This window comes from Capricornis sumatraensis, chromosome 7 (genome assembly GCF_032405125.1).
Source record: "Capricornis sumatraensis isolate serow.1 chromosome 7, serow.2, whole genome shotgun sequence".
Classification (NCBI taxonomy): domain Eukaryota; kingdom Metazoa; phylum Chordata; class Mammalia; order Artiodactyla; family Bovidae; genus Capricornis; species Capricornis sumatraensis.
The window spans coordinates 28205898-28226481 of NC_091075.1; the positions used below are offsets into that span (position 1 = coordinate 28205898).

General features: G+C 40.0%; 1 protein-coding gene across 1 annotated transcript; it reads left to right on the plus strand.

The window, feature by feature from the left end:
- Nucleotides 1-2928: 2928 nt before the first annotated feature.
- Nucleotides 2929-19024, plus strand: LOC138081741 (alcohol dehydrogenase class-3). Its single transcript, XM_068974823.1, has 9 exons — nucleotides 2929-3008; nucleotides 5549-5650; nucleotides 7237-7378; nucleotides 7891-7978; nucleotides 14905-15124; nucleotides 15275-15535; nucleotides 16284-16419; nucleotides 18314-18452; nucleotides 18589-19024. Exons 1-9 carry the CDS (start codon nucleotides 2997-2999, stop codon nucleotides 18611-18613), a joined length of 1125 nt encoding a protein of 374 aa, XP_068830924.1. The 5' UTR covers nucleotides 2929-2996; the 3' UTR covers nucleotides 18614-19024.
- The last annotated feature ends 1560 nt before the right edge of the window (nucleotides 19025-20584 follow it).

Below are 20584 nucleotides of genomic sequence, written 5' to 3' on the forward strand. Positions count from 1 at the left end.
ATGCTTTTGAACTGTGGTGCTGGAGAAGACTCTTGAGAGTCCCCTGGACTGCAAGGAGATCCAGCCATTCCATCCTAAAGGAAATCAGTCCTGGGTGTACACTGGAAGGTCTGATGTTGAAGCTAAAACTCCAATACTTTGGCCACCTGATGCAAAGAGCTGACTCATTTGAAAAGACCCTGATGCTGGGAAAGATTGAGGGCAGGAGAAGGGGATGACAGAGGATGAGATGGTTGGATGGCATTACCGACTCAATGGACATGAGTTTGGGTGAACTCTGGGAGCTGGTGATGGACAGGGAGGCCTGGCGTGCTGCGATTCATGGGGATGCAAAGAGTCAGACACGACTGAGTGATTGAACTGAACTGTTAATGAAATGAATTACATTAGTTGATTTTCAAATGTTTAACAAAGCTGCATACCTGAGATAAATCCCACTTGGTTGTGCCATTTAAGTTTTTTATTAATTACTGGATTCAATATGATAATATTTTGCTAAGGAGTTTTACATGTAGGTTCATGAGAGATATTGGTCTCTAGTTTTCTTGTAATGGCTATGTCTGGTTTGGGTATTAAAGTAATGTCGGCTTCACAGAATGAATTAGTAAGTATCTATCTTCCTCTGTGTGTGTCTCTCTCTGGAAAAAGACTATAGACAATTGGTATACTTTCTTTGTTAAATAGTTGGTAGAATTCACCAGTGAACCCCTCTGAGCCTGGTGCTGTTTGGGAAGGTTATTAATTATTGATTTGATTTCTTTAAGATCTAGGGCTATCCAAATGTTCTATTTCTTCTTGTGTGAGTTTTGGACAGATTGCCTTTCAAGGAATTGCCCATTTAATCTAGGTTATAAAATTTGTGGGCATAGAGTTATTCACAGTATTATTTATTATCTTTTGGATGTCCATAGAGATTTATCATGATGTCCCTTTTTTGTTTCTGAAATTGGTAATTTGTGTGCCTCCCTTTCATTCTTTTTATAAATTTAATGTTTTGACTGTGCCATGCAGCTTGCAAGATCTTAGTTCTCTAACCAGGGATTGAACCTGGAATCATGTCAGTGAAAAGTACTGAGCTGTAACCACCGGATTGCCGGGGAACTCCCCTCTACTCTAAATTTTACTATTTGTTTTCTTCTGCTTACTTTGAATTTAAAGTGATCTTTTTACTTTCCTAAGATAGGTTAAATGATTAATTTTAGATTTTTTGTTTTCCAGTACCTGCATTCAATGTCATAAATTTTCCCATAAGCACTGCTTTCATTACATTCCACAGATTTTAAGTTGTTTTCATTTTCATTAAGTTTAAAATATTTTTTAATTCCTCTTAAGAGTTCTTCTTTGACCCATGTATTATTTAGAAGTGTATGGTTTAATCTCATGTATTTGTAGATTTTCTAGCTATCTTTGCTTCCATTGCGGTCAAAGAATATACTTTGCAAGATTTTTATTCTTTTAAACTTATTAAGATGTGTTTTATGGCCCAGAAGGTAGTTTATCTCAGTGAATGTTCACTGATGTCAATTATGTCCAGGTGATTGATGGTGTTGTTGCGTTCAACCATGTCCCTACTGATTTTCTGCATGCTGGGTCTACCCATTTCTGTGTCTATCCATAGAGGGGTGTTGAAGCCTCCAACTTACTAGTGGATTTATGTATTTCTCCTTAAAGTTCTATCAGTTTTTGCCTCATGTACTATGAAGCTCTGTTGTCGACACATACACATTAAGGATGGTTATGCCTTCTTGAATAACTGACCTCTTGATCATGCAATATCTCTCTTTATACCTCATACTTACTGCTTTGAATCTGCCATCTGAAATTAATAAAGCTATCCTAACTTTATTTCAAGTAGTATTAGCTTATCTTTCTCCATTCTTTTACTTTTAATTTATATGTACCTCTCTATTTAAAGTGGGTTTTTTCGGGAATTCTCTGGCAGTCCAATGGTTAAGACTCCATGTTTTCACTGCTGAGGGCCTAGGTTCAATTCTTGTTCAGGGAACTAAGATCCCACACTTTGTGCAGCACAGCCTAAAGAAATTTTTTTAATTTAAAAAACTAAAGCAGATTTTTAAAAATAAAACATATATTTGATACTTGATTCATACTGACAATTTCTTTTAGTTGGTGCATTTAGACCATTGACATTTTAAATGATTATTGATACAGTCAGATTACTATCTATTGTATTTGTTACTGTTTTTCATTAACATTGGTTGCCCTTCTTTGTTACCATTTTTGTCTTTTCTTCCTTTTTGGTGTCAACCCAATACTTGATTCCATTTTCCCTTCTTTTTTAGTATATCAATTGTACTTTAAAAAAAATTATAGTGTTTGCCCTAGAATTTGCAATATATATTTATTACAACCAATCCAAGTTCACTTTCAAACAGCACTACATTGCTTCACTGGCAGTAAGGTCTTCCTTTGTGCTTTTTTTTTTTTTAAGTTGATACTGGGACTTTTCCCAATAAGCCCCCGTTTTGGGGGTGCCCTTTATCCTCCTTCTCAAAGCTCAGCTGATGGAGACTCTTCTGCAGAGCGGTATCTCACTCATCTTGAGCCCTCAAGACATGCCCACAAGGCGCGTAGAAGGGGCAGTCCCCTTACGGCTTCTCACGTACTTCCAGTGAAATTCCTGGTTCCTCGCCCTCCACATATCTCCTTTATAAGCTTTATCTACGCTGCCTGGGCTACAGTTACACAGGGAAACCCTCATCTGACAGATACTTTACAGACTGTTACGTTGCTCACTGAGCGGCCGCCGCCGCTGCTTTCCAGCCTACTGGAAACTCCAACTTCTCGCGAGACCACCTGGTATCAACTAGAGCTCCGGCCGTGCCAGGCCTCAAGCCCCACCCGCCACGTTCCAGCCCCCGCAACCCCCGCCTCCACGCTCGCCCCGGCGCTGGCGGACGCATGCCCCGCCCACATCCCCGACCCTGCACGGCTGTTCTCAGTTATCTGCTTCACGCTCACTGCGGTCTGAGGAAATGGCGAACCAGGTATAATCAGCTGTTACACGGGCTGAGTCCAAGAAAGGGAGAGAGGGAGGGAAAGCATGGAGCTGAACCTGGCCGCTGGCTTGAGAGGAGTGGGGGGCGCGTGGGGCTTGGCCCGGAGCCTGACTCTGGCTGGTGGAGCTGAAACGCAGCCATGGGGAGCTAGCAGCTCAGCAGGGAGGAAGGGAGGAAGCTTTGATTCGGCTCTTTTCGTGGCCGGGTTCTGCTGCTTCGGGGGCAGCCGAAGCGGGATGGGGGTGGGGAGAACCGGACAGTGGGGGCGGGGTGGGATCGGTATCCTGGTATTTTGGAGGTGGTTTAAGAGTCCCCACGCTTTGCGTACATAAAGTTACATCACTTGCTGTGGATCATACTTTCAGGTAGCAAAGCTGCAGCTAGAGCCCGTGCTCCTAACCCCTAGGTTGTGTTTCACCATAGTAGTTCATAATTGAGCTATTTTTCTGCCTCCAAGGACTGTACTTTTGGAAGGCTCCATAAAGTTTTGGAGCTCCTGGGCACCAGAGCTTTATACGCACCCTACTTTAATCCTTTTGTAACACCTATGCAAGATAGTACCCCATTTTAGATTAAAAAAAACTTGAGAGTTACAGGTTAGTCGCGATTAGTGGTCACACTAAGGATAGTGAGCCGGGGTTGCACCCTGTGCAACAAACTATTAAAAATTCCTGAAATACACATTAGCCAGTAAAGGCAGAAATGCGCGAGTAACAGGATTAACCTAACGTCGCTGTTTGTTTTAATGCTTTACAAAGTTTAGAAATTTTCTTGAAAGATTTGAACTTGAATAGAAATGATAAAGTCTAAACGACCTTTAAGATTTAACAAGTTGGCAGCTGTTTTTCCTGTGATAGTTCAGATGTTGAAGCAGGGCCCGTTGCCTGCGGATTTAGAGTGAGGCTTTGTTTTGTTTAGAATCGTTATTGAAAGGAAGACGTTAAACTTTCAGATATGCTTTAAAAGGGGGGAGGAGGGATTTAAAGCTTAGATTGTGAATGAATTATTTATTCTTGTTGCTTTAGATCTCTAGAATATGTGATTTCATTGTTAGTATTTTGAATTTTACCTTTGGAGTTTGGGATTTATGGTACACTGAGGTGAAAAAAGTTTCTAATGCAGTGTATCAATTTTTTATCAGCATTTAATATCTACATTTTAATTTTAAAAGTGATTATTTCCAGCCTCATAAGTTTATGCAAGCCACTCATCCCTCTGCATAGGTCAGCTCTTCTTTTCCTCCACTCTTTGTTCTCTTGCTACTAATGGCTACTGACTTATTTCTGCAAAGCTGCACTTTGTTAAGGACTGTATTAGGGCCTTCATTTTCATATCCACAGCTCACAATCGTTCTATATGTAGATATTTTATCTTTCTGTAACTGTTGCTCATCTTTCATCTCAGTTAAAAGTGACACTTCCCCAAACCCACCAACCATAGTTACACTGTTACACTCTCTCCACATTTTGCATTCTGTAGCACTTTGTGCCTCTCCCTTTAAATCACACATTTTGTAATTATTGGCTTTCAAGTCTACTATAAACTCAGCATGACCTTTATTCCATAAACATGTTTCATAATCATTCTGTGAACTAATCAAAACCTTCCTCATTACACTTGATTCTCTAGTAAAGGAGAAGTATACCAACTGGAGTCTCTAAAGTGCAGTATACTATAGAAATATAGTATGAGTCGTATATAATTTTAATTTTTCTATTAGCTACATTAAAATGGTATTAAGTTGGATTAAAATTTAACCCAATATATTCAAAATACCATCTCAACATATAATCAGCATTTTTTAAATAGTGAGTCTTCAAAACCTGGGATTATTTTACAGGTATAGCTTATCAGTTCAAACTGGCCATTTTTCAAGTGCTCAAAAGCTACATGTGGCAGGTGGCTACTGTATTGCATAGCACAATTGAAAGGGATAGGTTTTTTTTTTTTAGATTCCCCATTCTGATTCTCTTCCTTATACCACTTCCTGCTGCAGTTTTACAGTAAACCAGTGTTACTTATACCAGCCTGAGCAAAAAAATTTCATAGGGCACATCTTAAGCATTCAGAGCCCTTGGGCCCTATACCAGACTACTGAATCAGATTCTCTTGGAACCTGTATTCTTAACCTTCTCCTGCTTATGCGTTGTAGAGGGTCATTAAATATTTGATGAATGAAACTTTTTTTTGGGTCATGCAGCTTGCAGGGATCTGAGTTTTCCCCTCCCTTGCTTCCCCAACAGGGACCCAAGCCCCAGCAGTGAAAGTGCTGAGTCTTAACCACAGACTGCCAGGGAATTCCTGAATGAAACTTCAACATGTGATCATCTCAATGAAAATTTTTTAATGAGTACTACTTATATAAAGTATAAACACATGCCAGGAGATTCTCAATATCACTTGGAGTTGTGTCATTGTGAATTGGTGATATACTCTCTAAGATTAGCATTCATCATCATCTAAATTAACTAAGTAGTTGTGATTAGTTCAGGAGGATAAGCATCGTGCTCTGTTTTCCCCCACTGCAGGTTATCAAGTGCAAGGCTGCAGTTGCCTGGGAGGCTGGGAAGCCTCTTTCTATAGAGGAGGTAGAGGTGGCACCCCCAAAGGCTCATGAAGTTCGAATTAAGGTAATGAAACATCTAAGGCACTGGAAAAGAAGGCCTACAGTTAGGTCTCTAGATAGATGAGCCCTCTGAGGTCTACAGAGGAGAAATCCCCAAGGGCAGGGTCAAGGAGAAGGGACTGAGAGTCATCCAGCCTTGGAATCCCAGCTCTCAGCCCATCCCTCCCAGTTGTGCAGTGCTCCTCTCCTCTTTTCAGCTTTGGTGTTGCACTGAGCAGCCTTCTCCAAGGATCAGTGGACGAGTGCAATTGATCTTCTGTAGCCTGGGTTTAGGGTGACTTTATAGGATGTTCCCCTTTCTGCTGATCCTGTAACTTAAGATGTATTCTTAAGATTCTTTGGATTATTGGAAGAAACTTCAAATAAGATTTGGGAACAGGTTTCTAACTGACGGGATCAACAAGCAAGTGAAGCAGGCTTGCTTAGAGAGCTTTAAAATGTACTGACCTTTGCAGACAAGTCCAAGGTTCAGGGGATTCATTATTCCAGCACCTCTTAATCTCTACTGTGGCAGAGAAAGTGAAGTTACCCCTGGAGAGAGGCATATTGCACAAGACAGCCAGCTGGATACTCTGGCATTCTACTCTGTACTTGTGATGTAAAATCAGTGCTTTAAACTAATGACCATTGAATAAAATGAACCTTCTAGAAAAAATAACCATTTTTTGCTGTGAATTGGAGTATACTTCCCCCATCCCACCTCCAGTTCTCATGCTTCCGGGGATCACATTTAACAAGTCGAGAAGCCAGGGCCAGATAACTTTTTTCAGATTCTTTTAACCCAGGCTCAGGAATCTGTACAGAAATCAAACTGATTGTGATTTTGCTGCTAAAGAAAAAGTTGATCTTGGATGTGCTAATATGAGCTGTACAGGGCTACCAGTCTTCCCCGGGAAACTGCTAACAAACAGCTAAGAATGTTACATTGTAATCAGGTTTAAATGTGAGAAGCAGAAAAAGGGACACCCCCAAGACTTTTCCTTTCTGTGCTTTTGGCAGTTTGAAAAGAAAAGAGATACTTGAAAGCCAGAAAAATTGGGATAAAGGGCTTATTTAAGCAGAAATTCTGTGTGGCTGCTGAAGAGGGAGTTGGTTCCAATAAAAGCTCTTGAGTTTTGCCACAGACCAAGCAAGCTGGCATATGTCTTTTTAGAAATCTCATTCCCCAACAGTCAGGAGAAGGCCAGCAGTGAGATGGGCTGTACCTGCTTTTGCACACAGGTGGTGTTCCTCTCCACAGCCGCATAAAGCACCGTGCCCATAACATGCCTTGGTTTACCTTCTCCTGCTAACGTATTGAAAAGAAGAATAGATACACTATGTTTCATTGCCTATAAATGTACCATTACTTTTATGTACCACTAAGAAAATGCTGCCAATTCCAATTGTTAAGATGCCATCGGTGATGAGCACGTGCTGATTTTAGAGAGGTTAAAATATGAAAGAAGTGTATGTTCTAATCAGTAAAATATTAAGTAAAATATTAATATTAAGTAAGTAAAATGTTAAGTAAAAATGTCTCTGCTTTGCCCTATGTGTCACTCTGAATTGCATGTGCATACACTCAGACGCTATTTAACATCCTGTTAGATTATTGCCACTGCAGTTTGCCACACTGACGCCTATACACTGAGTGGGGCTGATCCTGAAGGGAATTATCCAGTGATCTTGGGACATGAAGGCGCTGGAATTGTGGAGAGTGTTGGTGAAGGAGTTACTAAGCTGAAGGCAGGTAAGGAGGGTATTAGAACCACTTATTTTACAATTTTGGCTTATTTTTATACAAAATTATATTTCTGATAAACTATACATTGTTTATTTGTGAATAAGTTACGGCCTAAGTAAGTTGTCAAGATTGATTTTATTCCTCATCTGGAAAACACAGATATTTGAGAGCTTCTTCCTTTCTGATTATGAGACTGCTACTTATATGACATGGTTTTTGCCCAATTAAGCAAGAATTTTTGAAGATGCATCAAATCAGTATATTGAAGCACATGACTTCCTTGTTCTCCACTTGTTTTGAAAGTTTCATTTAGATAAAAAATTTGAAGCTTGTTTTTTGTTTCTTTTTTTGCATAGTCAGGCAGTGTCTGGTGTTATGTATGTAAAGTTCTAGGCCTTAAAGTTGTTAACCTGCAAAGCTGTGTGAGTTGACAAGAATGGGAATTTGTAGGGGCTGAAGTATTTGTTTAGAATCAGGTGCTACCAATTCAGGATAGTGTCCTTGCGTTTGTTTTCTAGGTGATACTGTCATCCCACTTTACATCCCCCAGTGTGGAGAATGCAAATTTTGTCTGAATCCTAAAACAAACCTTTGCCAGAAGATAAGGTTAGTATCTTTTTATTTTATTCTTAAAACAAGAGGTAATATTAATCATGATAAGTAATTACATGGCAACTTATACAGAGCATTCTAGGTGCATTGTTTCATTCTGTCTTTATGGCAACCTGTCATTATTACTGGTATCACTGTATTTTCATAGATGAGAAAATTTAGACTTGGAAATTAAGTGGTGTGCTCAGCATCATCAGCTGTTGGGAGAGAGAATGCAGTTTTCTGAACCCATTCTCTTTCCATAATACTAGGCTAAATTTGCCAAAACAGGTAGTAAGGAGGGACATGGTTATGAAATTGAATGAAGGAATTTTTATGAGCCATTTTATTGTCCATGACACTGAAGTAATAAAACTTAGCTCATAAGGTTTTGGTAAGACTCCAAGAGATAACATAACCCTTTGACAAAGAAAAGGTGGTTATTTTATTGTAGCAAGGTTACACACCTAAAGAACTTCTTTGAGGCATTTAAGATCTTGTGTCTATTTTCCCCCTTTTGCCTCTTTTGTCACTGAAGTAGAACATACATATAATGAAGTAATTAAAGTGCACAAATACTAAGTGTACAGCTCAATAGATTTTTATGCCTAAAGACACCTAATAGTTATAACCTTCACTCAGATCAAGATAGGAAACCCTTCTAGCTGCCCACAGAGTTCTTCATGTGCCTTACAGGTAAACACCTACCTCCCTCAAAGGTAACCACTACTGTTATTTTTCACTGTAAAACTTCATATAAACAGAATTATGCAGAATGTGCTCTTTTGCCTGGTTTCTTTCATTCATAATGTCTGTTGAGGTGGCCATGCTGCTATATGCCTCTGATTCTCTTTTGTTTCATTCCAAATATCTCTGTTTACCCTTTCTCCTGTTCATGGATATTTACATTGCTCCCCACTTTGACCCTGCTATGGTTAGTCCCACTCGGAGTATCTGTGTGTGACTCTTGATGGATATCTTGATGGACATTTATGCAACTTTCTCTTGGGTATTTCCCTAGGATTGAAGTTGCTGAGTCATGGGATATACTCCCACCCAGTAATATTTGGGAGATCTGTTTGTTTTTGCATTGTTTTCTAAAGCCATTGACAAAATTAGTTTCTTTTTTTGGAAGACAAAATTGCATTTATTTTATCACATAAAACACAGTTACAAAACTAGAACCAAAAAAATGAAACTATAGTCATTTTGAAAGGGAATTCCAAACACTATCTGAAAGACTTGTGACATACCAAGTAGAATAATGGTTGTAGGCTTCTTTGTGGCTGTCTGTAAGCTTTTAGAAGGACAAGTTCTTTCAAAGCTTAAAATATATCCCTTACCACCTTTTGTTCATGAGCCTCTTCTGAGAGCAGAGCAGTTTCTGACATTGAGAGCTAAGCACATTTAACTTGCTCTCATAAAGATATAAATGTTATTGGGGTAGAGCTTTGTCACCTGTTTGTTTCTGGTCATATTTACGTTTCTCTCAAAGGAAATGTTCTTGAATCCACAGGCAGTTGACTTTTTCTTCATCTGTATATATTTTATTTATTCATATATATTCCAAAGGTTTATCCAAGACTGTACATCAAGTTCTAGTGTTTATTTTTATTAAAAGTAACCTATTTATTAAGCACTCTGTGCCAGGTACAATGCTAATTTACATAACCTCTGATTTGATTTTTTAGCAATCTCTAAGAAAGATGGTTTCTGTGATTTTCTAATGATAGAATGAAGGCACAGAAGTTAATTCACTTGACAAGGGCCACATTAGATTTGAACACAAGTGTGTGTGACCCTCTCAAACTAACACCAACAAAAGATGTCCTTTTCATTATAGGGGACTGGAATGCAAAAGTAGGGAGTCAAGAAATACCTGGATTAACAGGCAGATTTGGCCTTGGAGTACAGAATGAAACAGTCAGCAAAAACAAGACCAGGAGTTGACTGTGGCACAGACCATGAACTCCTTATTGCCAAATTCAGGCTTAAATTGAAGAAAGTACGGAAAACCACTAGACCATTCAGATATGACCTAAATCAAATCCCTTAGGATTGTACAGGGGAAGTGAGAAATAGATTCAAGGGATTAGATCTGTTGGGTGTCTGAAGAACTATAGACGGAGGTTCGTGACACTGTACAGGAGACAGGGATCAAGACCATGCCCAAGGAAAAGAAATGCAAAAAGGCAAAATGTTGTCTGACGAGGCCTTACAAATAGCTATGAATAAAAGAGAAGCGAGTGTGTTTGTTATGACCAGTGCATTTTCTTGGCAAAACTCTTAGCCTTTCCCTGCCTCATTCTGTATTCCAAGGCCAAATTTGCCTGTTACTCAGGTGTTTCTTGACTTCCTACTTTTGCATTCCAATCCCCTATAATGAAAAGGACATCTTTTTTGAGTGTTAGTTCTAAAAGGTCTTGTAGGTCTTCATCGAACCATTCAACTTCAGCTTCTTCAGTGTTACTGGTTGGGGCATAGACTTGGATTACTGTGATACTGAATGATTTGCCTTGGAAACGAACAGAGATCATTCTGTCATTTTTGAGATAGCATCCAAGTACTGCATTTCAGACTCTCTTGTTGACCATGACGGCTACTCCATTTCTTCTTAGGAATTCCTGCCCGCAGTAGTAAATATGATGGTCATCTGAGTTAAATTCACCCATTCCAGTGCATTTTAGTTCGCTGATTCCTAGATTGTCGACGTTCACTCTTGCCATCTCTTGTTTGACCACTTCTAATTTGCCTTGATTCATGGACCTAACATTCCAAGTTCCTATGCAATGTTGCTCTTTGCAGCATCAGACCTTGCTTCTATCACCAGTCACATCCACAACTGGGTATTGTTTTTGCTTTGGTCCATCTCTGCCTTCTTTCTGGAGTTATTTCTTCACTGATCTCCAGTAGCATATTGGGCACCTACTGACCTGGGGAGTTCCTCTTTCAGTATCCTATCATTTTGCCTTTTCATACTGTTCATGGGGTTCTCAAGGCAAGAATACTGAAGTGGTTTGCCATTCCCTTCTCTAGTGGACCACATTCTGTCAGACCTCTCCACCATGACCCGCCTCTACACATACACATCACCAGATGGTCAACACCAGAATCAGATTGATTATATTCTTTGCAGCCAAAGATGGAAAAGCTCTATATAGTCAACAAAAGCAAGACCAGGAGCTGACTGTGGCTCAGATCATGAACTCCTTATTGCCAAATTCAGACTTAAATTGAAGAAAGTAGGGAAAACCACTAGACCATAAGGTATGACCTAAATCAAATCCCTTATGATTATACAGTGGAAGTGAGAAATAGATTTAAGGGCCTAGATCTGATAGATAGGGTGCCTGATGAACTGTGGACAGAGGTTCATGACATTGTACAGGAGACAGGGATCAAGACCATCCCCATGGAAAAGAAATGCAAGAAAGCAAAATGGCTGTCCGAGGAGGCCTTACAAATAGCTGTGAAAAGAAGAGAAGCAAAAAGCAAAGGAGAAAAGGAAAGATATACCCATTTGAATGCAGAATTCCAAAGAATACCAAGAAGAGATAAGAAAGCCTTCCTCAGTGATCAATGCAAAGAAAGAGAGGAAAAGAACAGAATGGGAAAGACTACAGATCTCTTCAAGAAAATTAGAGATACCAAGGGAACATTTCATGCAAAGAGGGGCTCGATAAAGGACAGAAAGGGTATGGACCTAACAGAAGCAGAAGATATTAAGAAGAGGTAGCAGGAATACCTGTACAGAAGAACTGTACAAAAAAGATCTTCATGACCAAGATAATCACGATGGTGTGATCCCTCACCTAGAGCCAGACATCCTGGAATGTGAAGTCAAGTGGGCCTTAGAAAGCATCACTACGAACAAAGCTAGTGAAGGTGATGGAATTCAGTTGAGCTATTTCAAATCCTGAAAGATGATGCTGTGAAAGTGCTGCACTCAATATGCTCCCAAATTTAGAAAACTCAACAGTGGCCACAGGACTGGGAAAGGTCAGTTTTCATTCCCATCCCAAAGAAAGGCAATGCCAAAGAATGCTCAAACTACCACACAATTGCGCTCATCTCACATGCTAGTAAAGTAATGCTCAAAATTCTCCAAGCCAGGCTTCAGCAATACGTGAACTGTGAACTTCCAGATGTTCAAGCTGGTTTTAGAAAAGGCAGAATAACCAGAGATCAAATTGCCAACATCCGCTGGATCAGGGAAAAAGCGAGAGTTCCAGAAAAACATCTATTTCTGCTTTATTGACTATGCCAAATCCTTTGACTGTGTGGATCACAATAAACTGTGGAAAGTTCTTCAAGAGATGGGAATACCAGACCGCCTGACCTGCCTCTTGAGAAACTTATATGCAGGTCAGGAAGCAACAGTTAGAACTGGATATGGAACAACAGACTGGTTCCAAATAGGAAAAGGAGCATGTCAAGGCTGTATACTGTCACCCTGCGTATTTAACTTCTATGCAGAGTACATCATGAGAAACGCTGGACTGGAAGAAGCACAAGCTGCAATCAAGATTGCCAGGAGAAATATCAATTACCTCAGATATGCAGATGACACCACCCTTATGGCAGAAAGTGAAGAGGAACGAAAAAGCCTCTTGATGAAAGTGAAGGTGGAGAATGAAAAGTTGGCTTAAAGCTCAACATTCAGAAAATGAAGATCATGGCATCTGGTCCCATCACTTCATGGCAAGATGGAGAAACAGTGAGAGACTATTTTGGGGGCCTCCAAAATCACTGCAGATGGTGACTGTAGCCATGAAATTAAAAGACACTTGTTTCTTGGAAGGAAAGTTATGACCAACCTAGACAACATATTAAGAAGCTGAGACATTACTTGCTAAAGAAGGTCCATCTAGTCAAGGCTATGGTTTTTCCAGTAATAATGTATGGATGTGAGAGTTGGGCTATAAAAAAAGGTGAGCACTAAAAGAATTGATGCTTTTGATCTGTGTTGTTGGAGAAGACTCTTGAGAGTCCCTTGTACTGCAAAAAGATCCAAGCAGTCCATCCTAAAGGAGATCAGTCCTGAATATTCATTGGAAGGACTGATGCTGAAGGTGAAACTCCAATATTTTGGCCCCCTGATGCGAAGAACAGACTCATTTGAAAAGACCCTGATGCTGGGAAAGATTGAAAGCAGAAGGAGAAGGGGACAACAGAGGATGAGATGGTTGGATGGCATCACCGACTCAATGGACATGAGTTTAAGTAATCTCCGGGAGTTGTCTATGGCCAGGGAGGCCTGGCATGTTGCAGTCCATGGGGTCTCAGAGACTTGGACATGACTGAGTGACTGAACTGATTGACTGGGTCTGTTTTTAGGGCCCATATTCCTAAGCAAGATGTTACAACAACCATTTAGAATATCAAAAATAATTTTGAAACCATTGCAAGAGAGAAGATAACTTGAATCCATAGGGACTATTACACTTTTGAAATAGGCCTCCTAAGAAACCTGAATTAACCAGTTTGGACATCTTTTATCTGCTGATCTGGATCAGTTCAGTTCAGTCACTCAGTCGTGTCTGATTCTTTGCCACCCCATGAACCGCAGCACACCAGGCCTCCCTGTCCATCACCAACTCCCTGAGTCCACCCAAACCCGTGTCCATTGTGTCAGTGATGCCATCCAACCATCTCATCCTCTGTTGTCCCCTTCTCCTCCTGCCCGCAATCTTTCCCATCACCAGGGTCTTTTCCAGTGAGTCAGCTCTTCGCATCAGATGGCCAAAGTATTGGAGTTTCAGCTTCAACATCAGTCCTTCCAGTGAACACCCAGGACTGATTTCCTTTAGGATGGACTGGTTGGATCTCCTTGCAGTCCAAGGGACCTTCAAGAGTCTTCTCCAAGACCACAGTTCAAAAGCATCAATTCTTCTGTGCTCAGCTTTCCTTATAGTCCAACTTGCACATCCATACATCACCACTGGAAAAACCATAGCCTTGACTAGACGGACCTTTGTTGGCAAAGTAATATCTCTGCTTTTTAATATGCTGTCCTGGTTGGTCATAACTTTCCTTCCAAGGAGTAAGCATCTTTTAATTTCATGGTTGCAATCACCATCTGCAGTGATTTTGGAGCCCAGAAAAATAAAGTCAGCCACTGTTTCTACTGTTTCCCCATCTATTTAGTTGCCTGTAATCTCTGCTGTGTGGATGCTATTTTGGCTTAATGCTTTTTGAAGTTATATTTGCTCAGTTTCATGATGGTACTTTTTTTCTTTTTTAAAAAATTATTTAACTCATGTACACCTGTGGTGGATTCATGTCAATGTATGGCAAAACCAATACAGTATTGTAAAGTAAAAAAATAAAAAATTTTTTTAAAAATTAATTTAATTGGAGGCTAATTACTCTACAGTATTACAGTGGTTTTTGCCATACATCAGTGTGAATCAGCCATGGGCACACATGCGTTCCCCATTCAGAACCTCTCTCCCACCTCCCTCCCCATCCCATCCCCCAGGGTCATCCCAGTACACCAGCTCTTAGCACGGTGTCTCATGCATGGAATCTGGACTGGCGATCCCCTTCACATATGATAATATACACATTTCAATGCTACCGTCTCAAATCATCCCACCCTCACCTTCTCTCACGGTCCAAAACACTGTTTTTTACATCTGTGTGTCTTTTGCTGTCTCACATATAGGGTCACATGAGGGGATTTTAAAATCATTTCATGTGATCCATAAGTTGTACCTGTTAAAATTATTTCAGTACCCTTGACAGGTAATCTAGAAGGATATTGAATGTTGGAAAAGATTCGTAAGATTATAATTCTTTTAAAAGTTTTCCTAATCAGGCATTGGTGAAAGGTGCTAAATTGATTAATGAATACTTTAGAAATTAGAGTTTTGGTCTTAGCACAGTCTTCTAACTATTTACTGGTCATCATTTTTAAAAATTGATTTCTTTTTCTTTAGAGTCACTCAAGGAAAAGGATTAATGCCAGATGGCACTAGCAGATTTACTTGTAAAGGAAAGACAATTTTACATTACATGGGAACCAGCACATTTTCTGAATACACGGTTGTGGCTGACATTTCTGTTGCTAAAATTGATCCTTTAGCACCTTTGGATAAAGTTTGCCTTCTGGGTTGTGGCATTTCAACTGGCTATGGTGCTGCTTTGAATGCTGCCAAGGTAAGTGTTAGCCTGGGTTTTAGCTTCCACCTTCTGACTTCATACAGCAAACCTTTGCTGAAATAGTGAACTTGGCCCAACCTGTAAGAAACCTAATGATTTCGCTGACTCTTACGGAATGAGTACCTTATAGGCTGTCTTTAATGTTAGGTGGAGCCTGGCTCTACTTGTGCTGTCTTTGGCCTGGGAGGAGTTGGACTGGCAGTTATCATGGGCTGTAAGGTGGCTGGTGCAACCCGGATCATTGGTGTGGACATCAATAAGGATAAATTCGCAAGAGCCAAGGAGTTTGGGGCCTCTGAGTGTATTAACCCCCAGGACTTCAGTAAACCAATCCAGGAAGTGCTCATTGAGATGACTGATGGGGGTGTCGACTATTCCTTTGAGTGTATTGGTAATGTGAAAATCATGGTGAGTATGCCTGGTTTCATTCCATGTGCTTGTGTGTATGTGTAACTGCATTTTAAAATGTAATTTCCTTTATTAAGATAAAAAAATTGTTTTGTTTTGCAAAGGAGAAGTCTTACATTCTCGGATAAGAATGGTTGCTGAAAGAAGGGAAAAATAACTATTGAACTATACAAGGGAAAGATGAAAGAAAATGTTTCTTTGCCTTTCAGTCTATGCTAAATCTTGGAAAGTGCATTTCATTAAATGAAAAGGCAAAACGATGCAGTTATAGAGAACATGGGCTTTGGAATTAGATACATATCCCCTTAGTAACTCAGTAACCTTGAGCAACTACTTAACTTCTCTAAATCTGTTTCCCCAAGTGTAAAACACAGATAGTAATCAGGTATAGGTATTGTAGGTATGTACTTGACAGAGTAGACACTCAGCAGAAGTATTACTGTTACTTCTCTGCTGCTGCTTTTATTAAGGTCTTTAGAATTTTGTGCTAAGACTTACTTTTTACAGTAGACAACAAATAACAGCTTTAAATTCTTTCAATTTGTGTTAATATTTAGCCAAGTTAGCAAATTCTTTTCAAAGTACCTGTTAAAATTGTTCAACAAAATTAAACAACTTAATAAATACTTGGATCATTTTGTTGCCATTTTCTAAAAAAGCTCTCTGTACCACTACCCTGTCCCCCGGCAGTTGCTGGGGCAGTAGATCTTCTTAGCAAAATGCACTGACTTCTGTGGTTCGCCTGCAGAGAGCAGCGCTGGAGGCCTGCCACAAAGGCTGGGGCACCAGCGTGGTAGTGGGCGTAGCTGCCTCTGGTGAAGAAATCGCCACTCGTCCATTCCAGCTAGTCACGGGCCGCACGTGGAAAGGCACTGCCTTTGGAGGTAATTTGATGGATGAGGACATTTTCTTCTATTATTTCCTTTAGCAGAATTGTAATCCCAATGAGTACTAACCCTGGGGACTGGGGAGGTGCTCAGCTTCTGAAACACAAGGCTACTTTTTATACATTGAAAAAAAATACTAATATTCCATTAATGAAATAGCTGGGACTAGGTCAGAAGCTGGATACAGGATAAACCAGGCCAGCCACCTTGTGTCATCTGGTAGACTTATATAGGTTATTGGCATTTTTTTTTTTACAAATTTTCCCAGAGAGTGCAGTGATCCCTGGATGTCATCATGCTTCTCTCTAAACAGTACTGATTTCAGAAGTAACCAGTCTGAATAAAACTTTAAGTTAGACAGAGCCTTATAACAAAATGGAAAAGCTGCCAGACTGATCATTTTTCCCTTGAGTGATCCTAAAAGTATGTGGTTACCTGGGGTTGCCAACTACCAGGAGAATGCTAAGAAACAGTTTCTCTTTCTTAGGGTTGCTCACCTAGGGAAGAGAAAAGACATCAAAACGTGTTTATATGTCCCAACTATTGTGAATGAAGGAAATCTTAAGTTTTTAATAGATTAAAAAAAAATATATTTGTCTCCTAAGGAAAAAGTATTACATAGCATGAGTTGCAAATGAAATGACCTGCATCTAACAAAGTGTCTCATTCCCTGCCTCATATCATGCCACATTTTTTTCTCAAGGCCAGAAAATTGGGAAAGTATGAAAAATGAGGGGTTTGGCCTAAGTTTTCCTCTTTATACTACACAATTTGTCCAGGAAAATGTCAAGCTGACTAAACCCTCTTTTCAAAGCCCTAGACACTAGTATGCCCCACTTGAGTGTATTAGAACAGACTTGCAGAGCCATACATGCAGCTCAGGGGCATCAGCTGAGGTTCCAGAGCTATATTTGAGAATGTTCTAAAAATGTCTGGGAGATGGAGCCGGGGGGTTGGAAGTCACTTCTAACTGAAGCCTTGGGAAATAAGCCGGAGCCTTGGGGCCCCATGGGTGTTGCTAACCCATGACTCACAATGTAAATGGAAGTTTTGGTGTAGGGAATAGCAGTAGCTGTAGTTGTCTGTTACCCGGAGATGAGGGGAAAGAAAAAAAGGCACCGGTTTGGAATAAAAAGGTAATCTGTTGAGGATGTAAGGAGGGCGATTTGGAAAAGGGTCAGAAAGATCCCCTGGAGAAGGAAATGGAAACCCACTCCAGTATTCTTGCCTAGAGAACCCCATGAAGAGAGGAGGTTGGTGGGCGGCAGTCCATGGGTTTGCAGAGTTGGACACAACTGAAGCGACTTAGCACACACACAAAAGAAGCTTGAGATACAGTCCAAAGAAACCCTAGTTTAAAAAGGGGGAAGGCTTATTTGTGCATATACTGTCAAGTGAAACACTGAAGGATCTGACTTTGTTTAAAATCTCAACATATAAGTAAAGGTCTTCTACTTTGCTTTTCAGTTCAGTTTTTTATTCTGAGATGTCATCTTTATTGTTGAAATTAAAAGCATAGAAATAAAGTCATGTATCACATCAATTTTGTTCTTCCTTGAATTTCATATTTATAGAAATTTTGCTGTTTTGGACTTAAATAATCTTGTTCTGAGACTTCTAGAGTTCTGTCCTGTATAGTTTTAAAATCTCCATTAAGGTTTAATGAGATTTTAGTAAATCTTAACACAGAAAAAAGAAAAGTGCTCAAAAGGCATCTGCTTTTTTCTTAACTAAAGATGTGTGTTAAATTCTTGCTCCGCTCTAGATTCTGAAGTTTTTCATTCCTCATTATGAAAAAATTAATTCTCCTAGATGTCTTTGTCACCTACTAATAAGCATACTATAGAGATTTGTTGGGAAAAATAATGAATAAATGTATGATTTCCTTTAGGATGGAAGAGTGTAGAAAGTGTCCCAAAGTTGGTGTCTGAATATATGTCCAAAAAGATAAAAGTGGATGAGTTTGTGACTCACAGTCTGCCTTTTGACCAAATTAATGAAGCCTTTGATCTGATGCATGCCGGAAAGAGGTAAGCTTTCTCTTTAGCTGTGTAGTATAGACTGTGGTAATGATTTAGGGCTTACAGAGGAAGAAGTATTAAAAAAACAAGTTTTAGTGGTGTTAAATGACTCTGAACTTTTGTTTATTGTTTTCTTCTCTTACAGCATCCGAACTGTTGTAAAGTTTTAAGTTCAAAAGAGGAGAATTCTTCCATCCTTGTAACTAAGTCTTGGGGTCTGATTGGAGCAGCCACAAAAGCAGAAAGGAGCTCTTTCAAGTTCACAGCTTGTTAGATCTTCACTAACCTACTCTAAGCAATAATGTTTTGTATGTAAATTCCTACATGTCTAATCAAGGATAAGGCTAATACTGTCATAAATCTGTTTTCTGGTCTCTTCTTCACATAAATAATTGCTAGCTCATTAAAGAATATTCCTAACATAATAAAAGGAATGCCTGTATATGTGTGGGAGTTGTCAGCTGTTTTACGCTGAATTCATTCTCATGATTTCTCTGCCTATTATCTTCATTCTTTAAAGGAAAGACGGAGAAGGCACGGCAGTGGTGAGTGTATGCCGTTGTCTTCCCTGTCATTGGTAACATTCTTGTAACTTTTAAGGATCTCAGACCCATTATTAAAGAACAGATTTCTCTCCAACCGAAATCTGCTTCGGTGAAACTATCTTTTTTTTTTTTTTGGCTGCACTGGGTCTTCGTTACTGCGCCAGCGCTCTCTGCGGTGCGTGGGCTTCTCACTGTGGCTGCTTCTCTTGTTGCAGAGCACAGGCTCTAGGGTGCTTGGGCTCAGGAGTTGCCACACGCAGGCTCTATAGAGTGTGCGGCCTTAGTTGCCACAAGGCATGTGGAATCTTCCCGGACCAGGGGTAGAACCCATGTCCCCTGCATTGGCAGGTGGATTCTAAACCACTAGACCACCAGGGACATTGAAGATTATCTTCTTGAGGGCAGGTACCGTGCATTGTTCAAACTTAAAGATTCCCAGTTCCTGGTATGGCATCTGGCCCATATAGAGCACTAGAATTCATTACTGAAACTACCTGTTAAGTAGGTAGTTTTGTGTTGTTGATCACTCTGTGAACTTATTTCAAGTATATGGAAAATATTTACTTAACTGAATATCCAAACTGAAGCACTTATTTTGTCAAATCTTAACATTTTACTCTTCCAGACCACATTGCCTTTCCTCTGCTGTGGTATAGTCAGCATCCAGAATCGTGTTTATCACTCTCACCCAGGTCACCATACTTTTACTATACATATCTGTAAACCGGCCAGTCTTCAGTGTTGTCATACATGTGCTAAACTGGATGCTATCTTACTCTGCAGCTTTTTCACTCATTACTGTGTGAGTAATTCCTGTTGTATATGATGCTTCCACTCATTGACTACTATGCAGTAATAGTCACCTATCATCACCTATTCATCATTTATCTGTCTCCAACTGTGGCATATAGTTGTTTCCCAAATTGTTTCTGTATTGCTAACAACACTGGTGGAATATCCTTGTACATCGTGCTCAATGTCAATCACGTAGGATGTGTATCACAGGATAACATTTTAAACCTTACTAGAAATTGTCAAATTGCTCAAGTTCAGTTCAGCTCAGTCGTCTCCGACTCTTTGCAACCCCATGAATTGCAGCACGCCAGGCATCCCTGTCCATCACCAATTCTGGGAGTTCACTCAAATTCATGTCCGTTGAGTTGGTGATGCCATTCAGCCATCTCATCCTCTGTCGTCCCCTTCTCCTGCCCCCAATCCCTGCCAGCATCAGACTCTTTTCCAATGAGTCAACTCTTCGCATGAGGTGGCCAAAGTACAAAGCTTTAGCATCAGTCCTTCCAATGAATACCCAGGACTGATCTCCTTTAGAATGGACTGGTTGGATCTCCTTGCAGTCCAATGGACTCTCAAGAGTCTTCTCCAACACCACAGTTCAAAAGCATCAATTCTTTGGTGCTCAGCTTTCTTCACAGTCCAATTCTCACATCCATACATGACCACTGGAAAAACCATAGCCTTGACTAGACGGACCTTTGTTGGCAAAGTAATGTCTCTGTTTTGAATATGCTATCTAGGTTGGTCATAACTTTTCTTCCAAGGAGTAAGCATCTTTTAATTTCATGGCTGCAGTCATCT

What these genes read in the sequence shown, in the direction of transcription:
- LOC138081741 (XM_068974823.1), top strand. An exon ending in AACCTTTGCCAGAAGATAAG is followed by an intron (nt 7,979 to 14,904) that starts GTTAGTATCTTT and finishes CTTTTTCTTTAG; the next exon opens with AGTCACTCAAGGAAAAGGAT. An exon ending in CTGATGCATGCCGGAAAGAG is followed by an intron (nt 18,453 to 18,588) that starts GTAAGCTTTCTC and finishes CTTCTCTTACAG; the next exon opens with CATCCGAACTGTTGTAAAGT.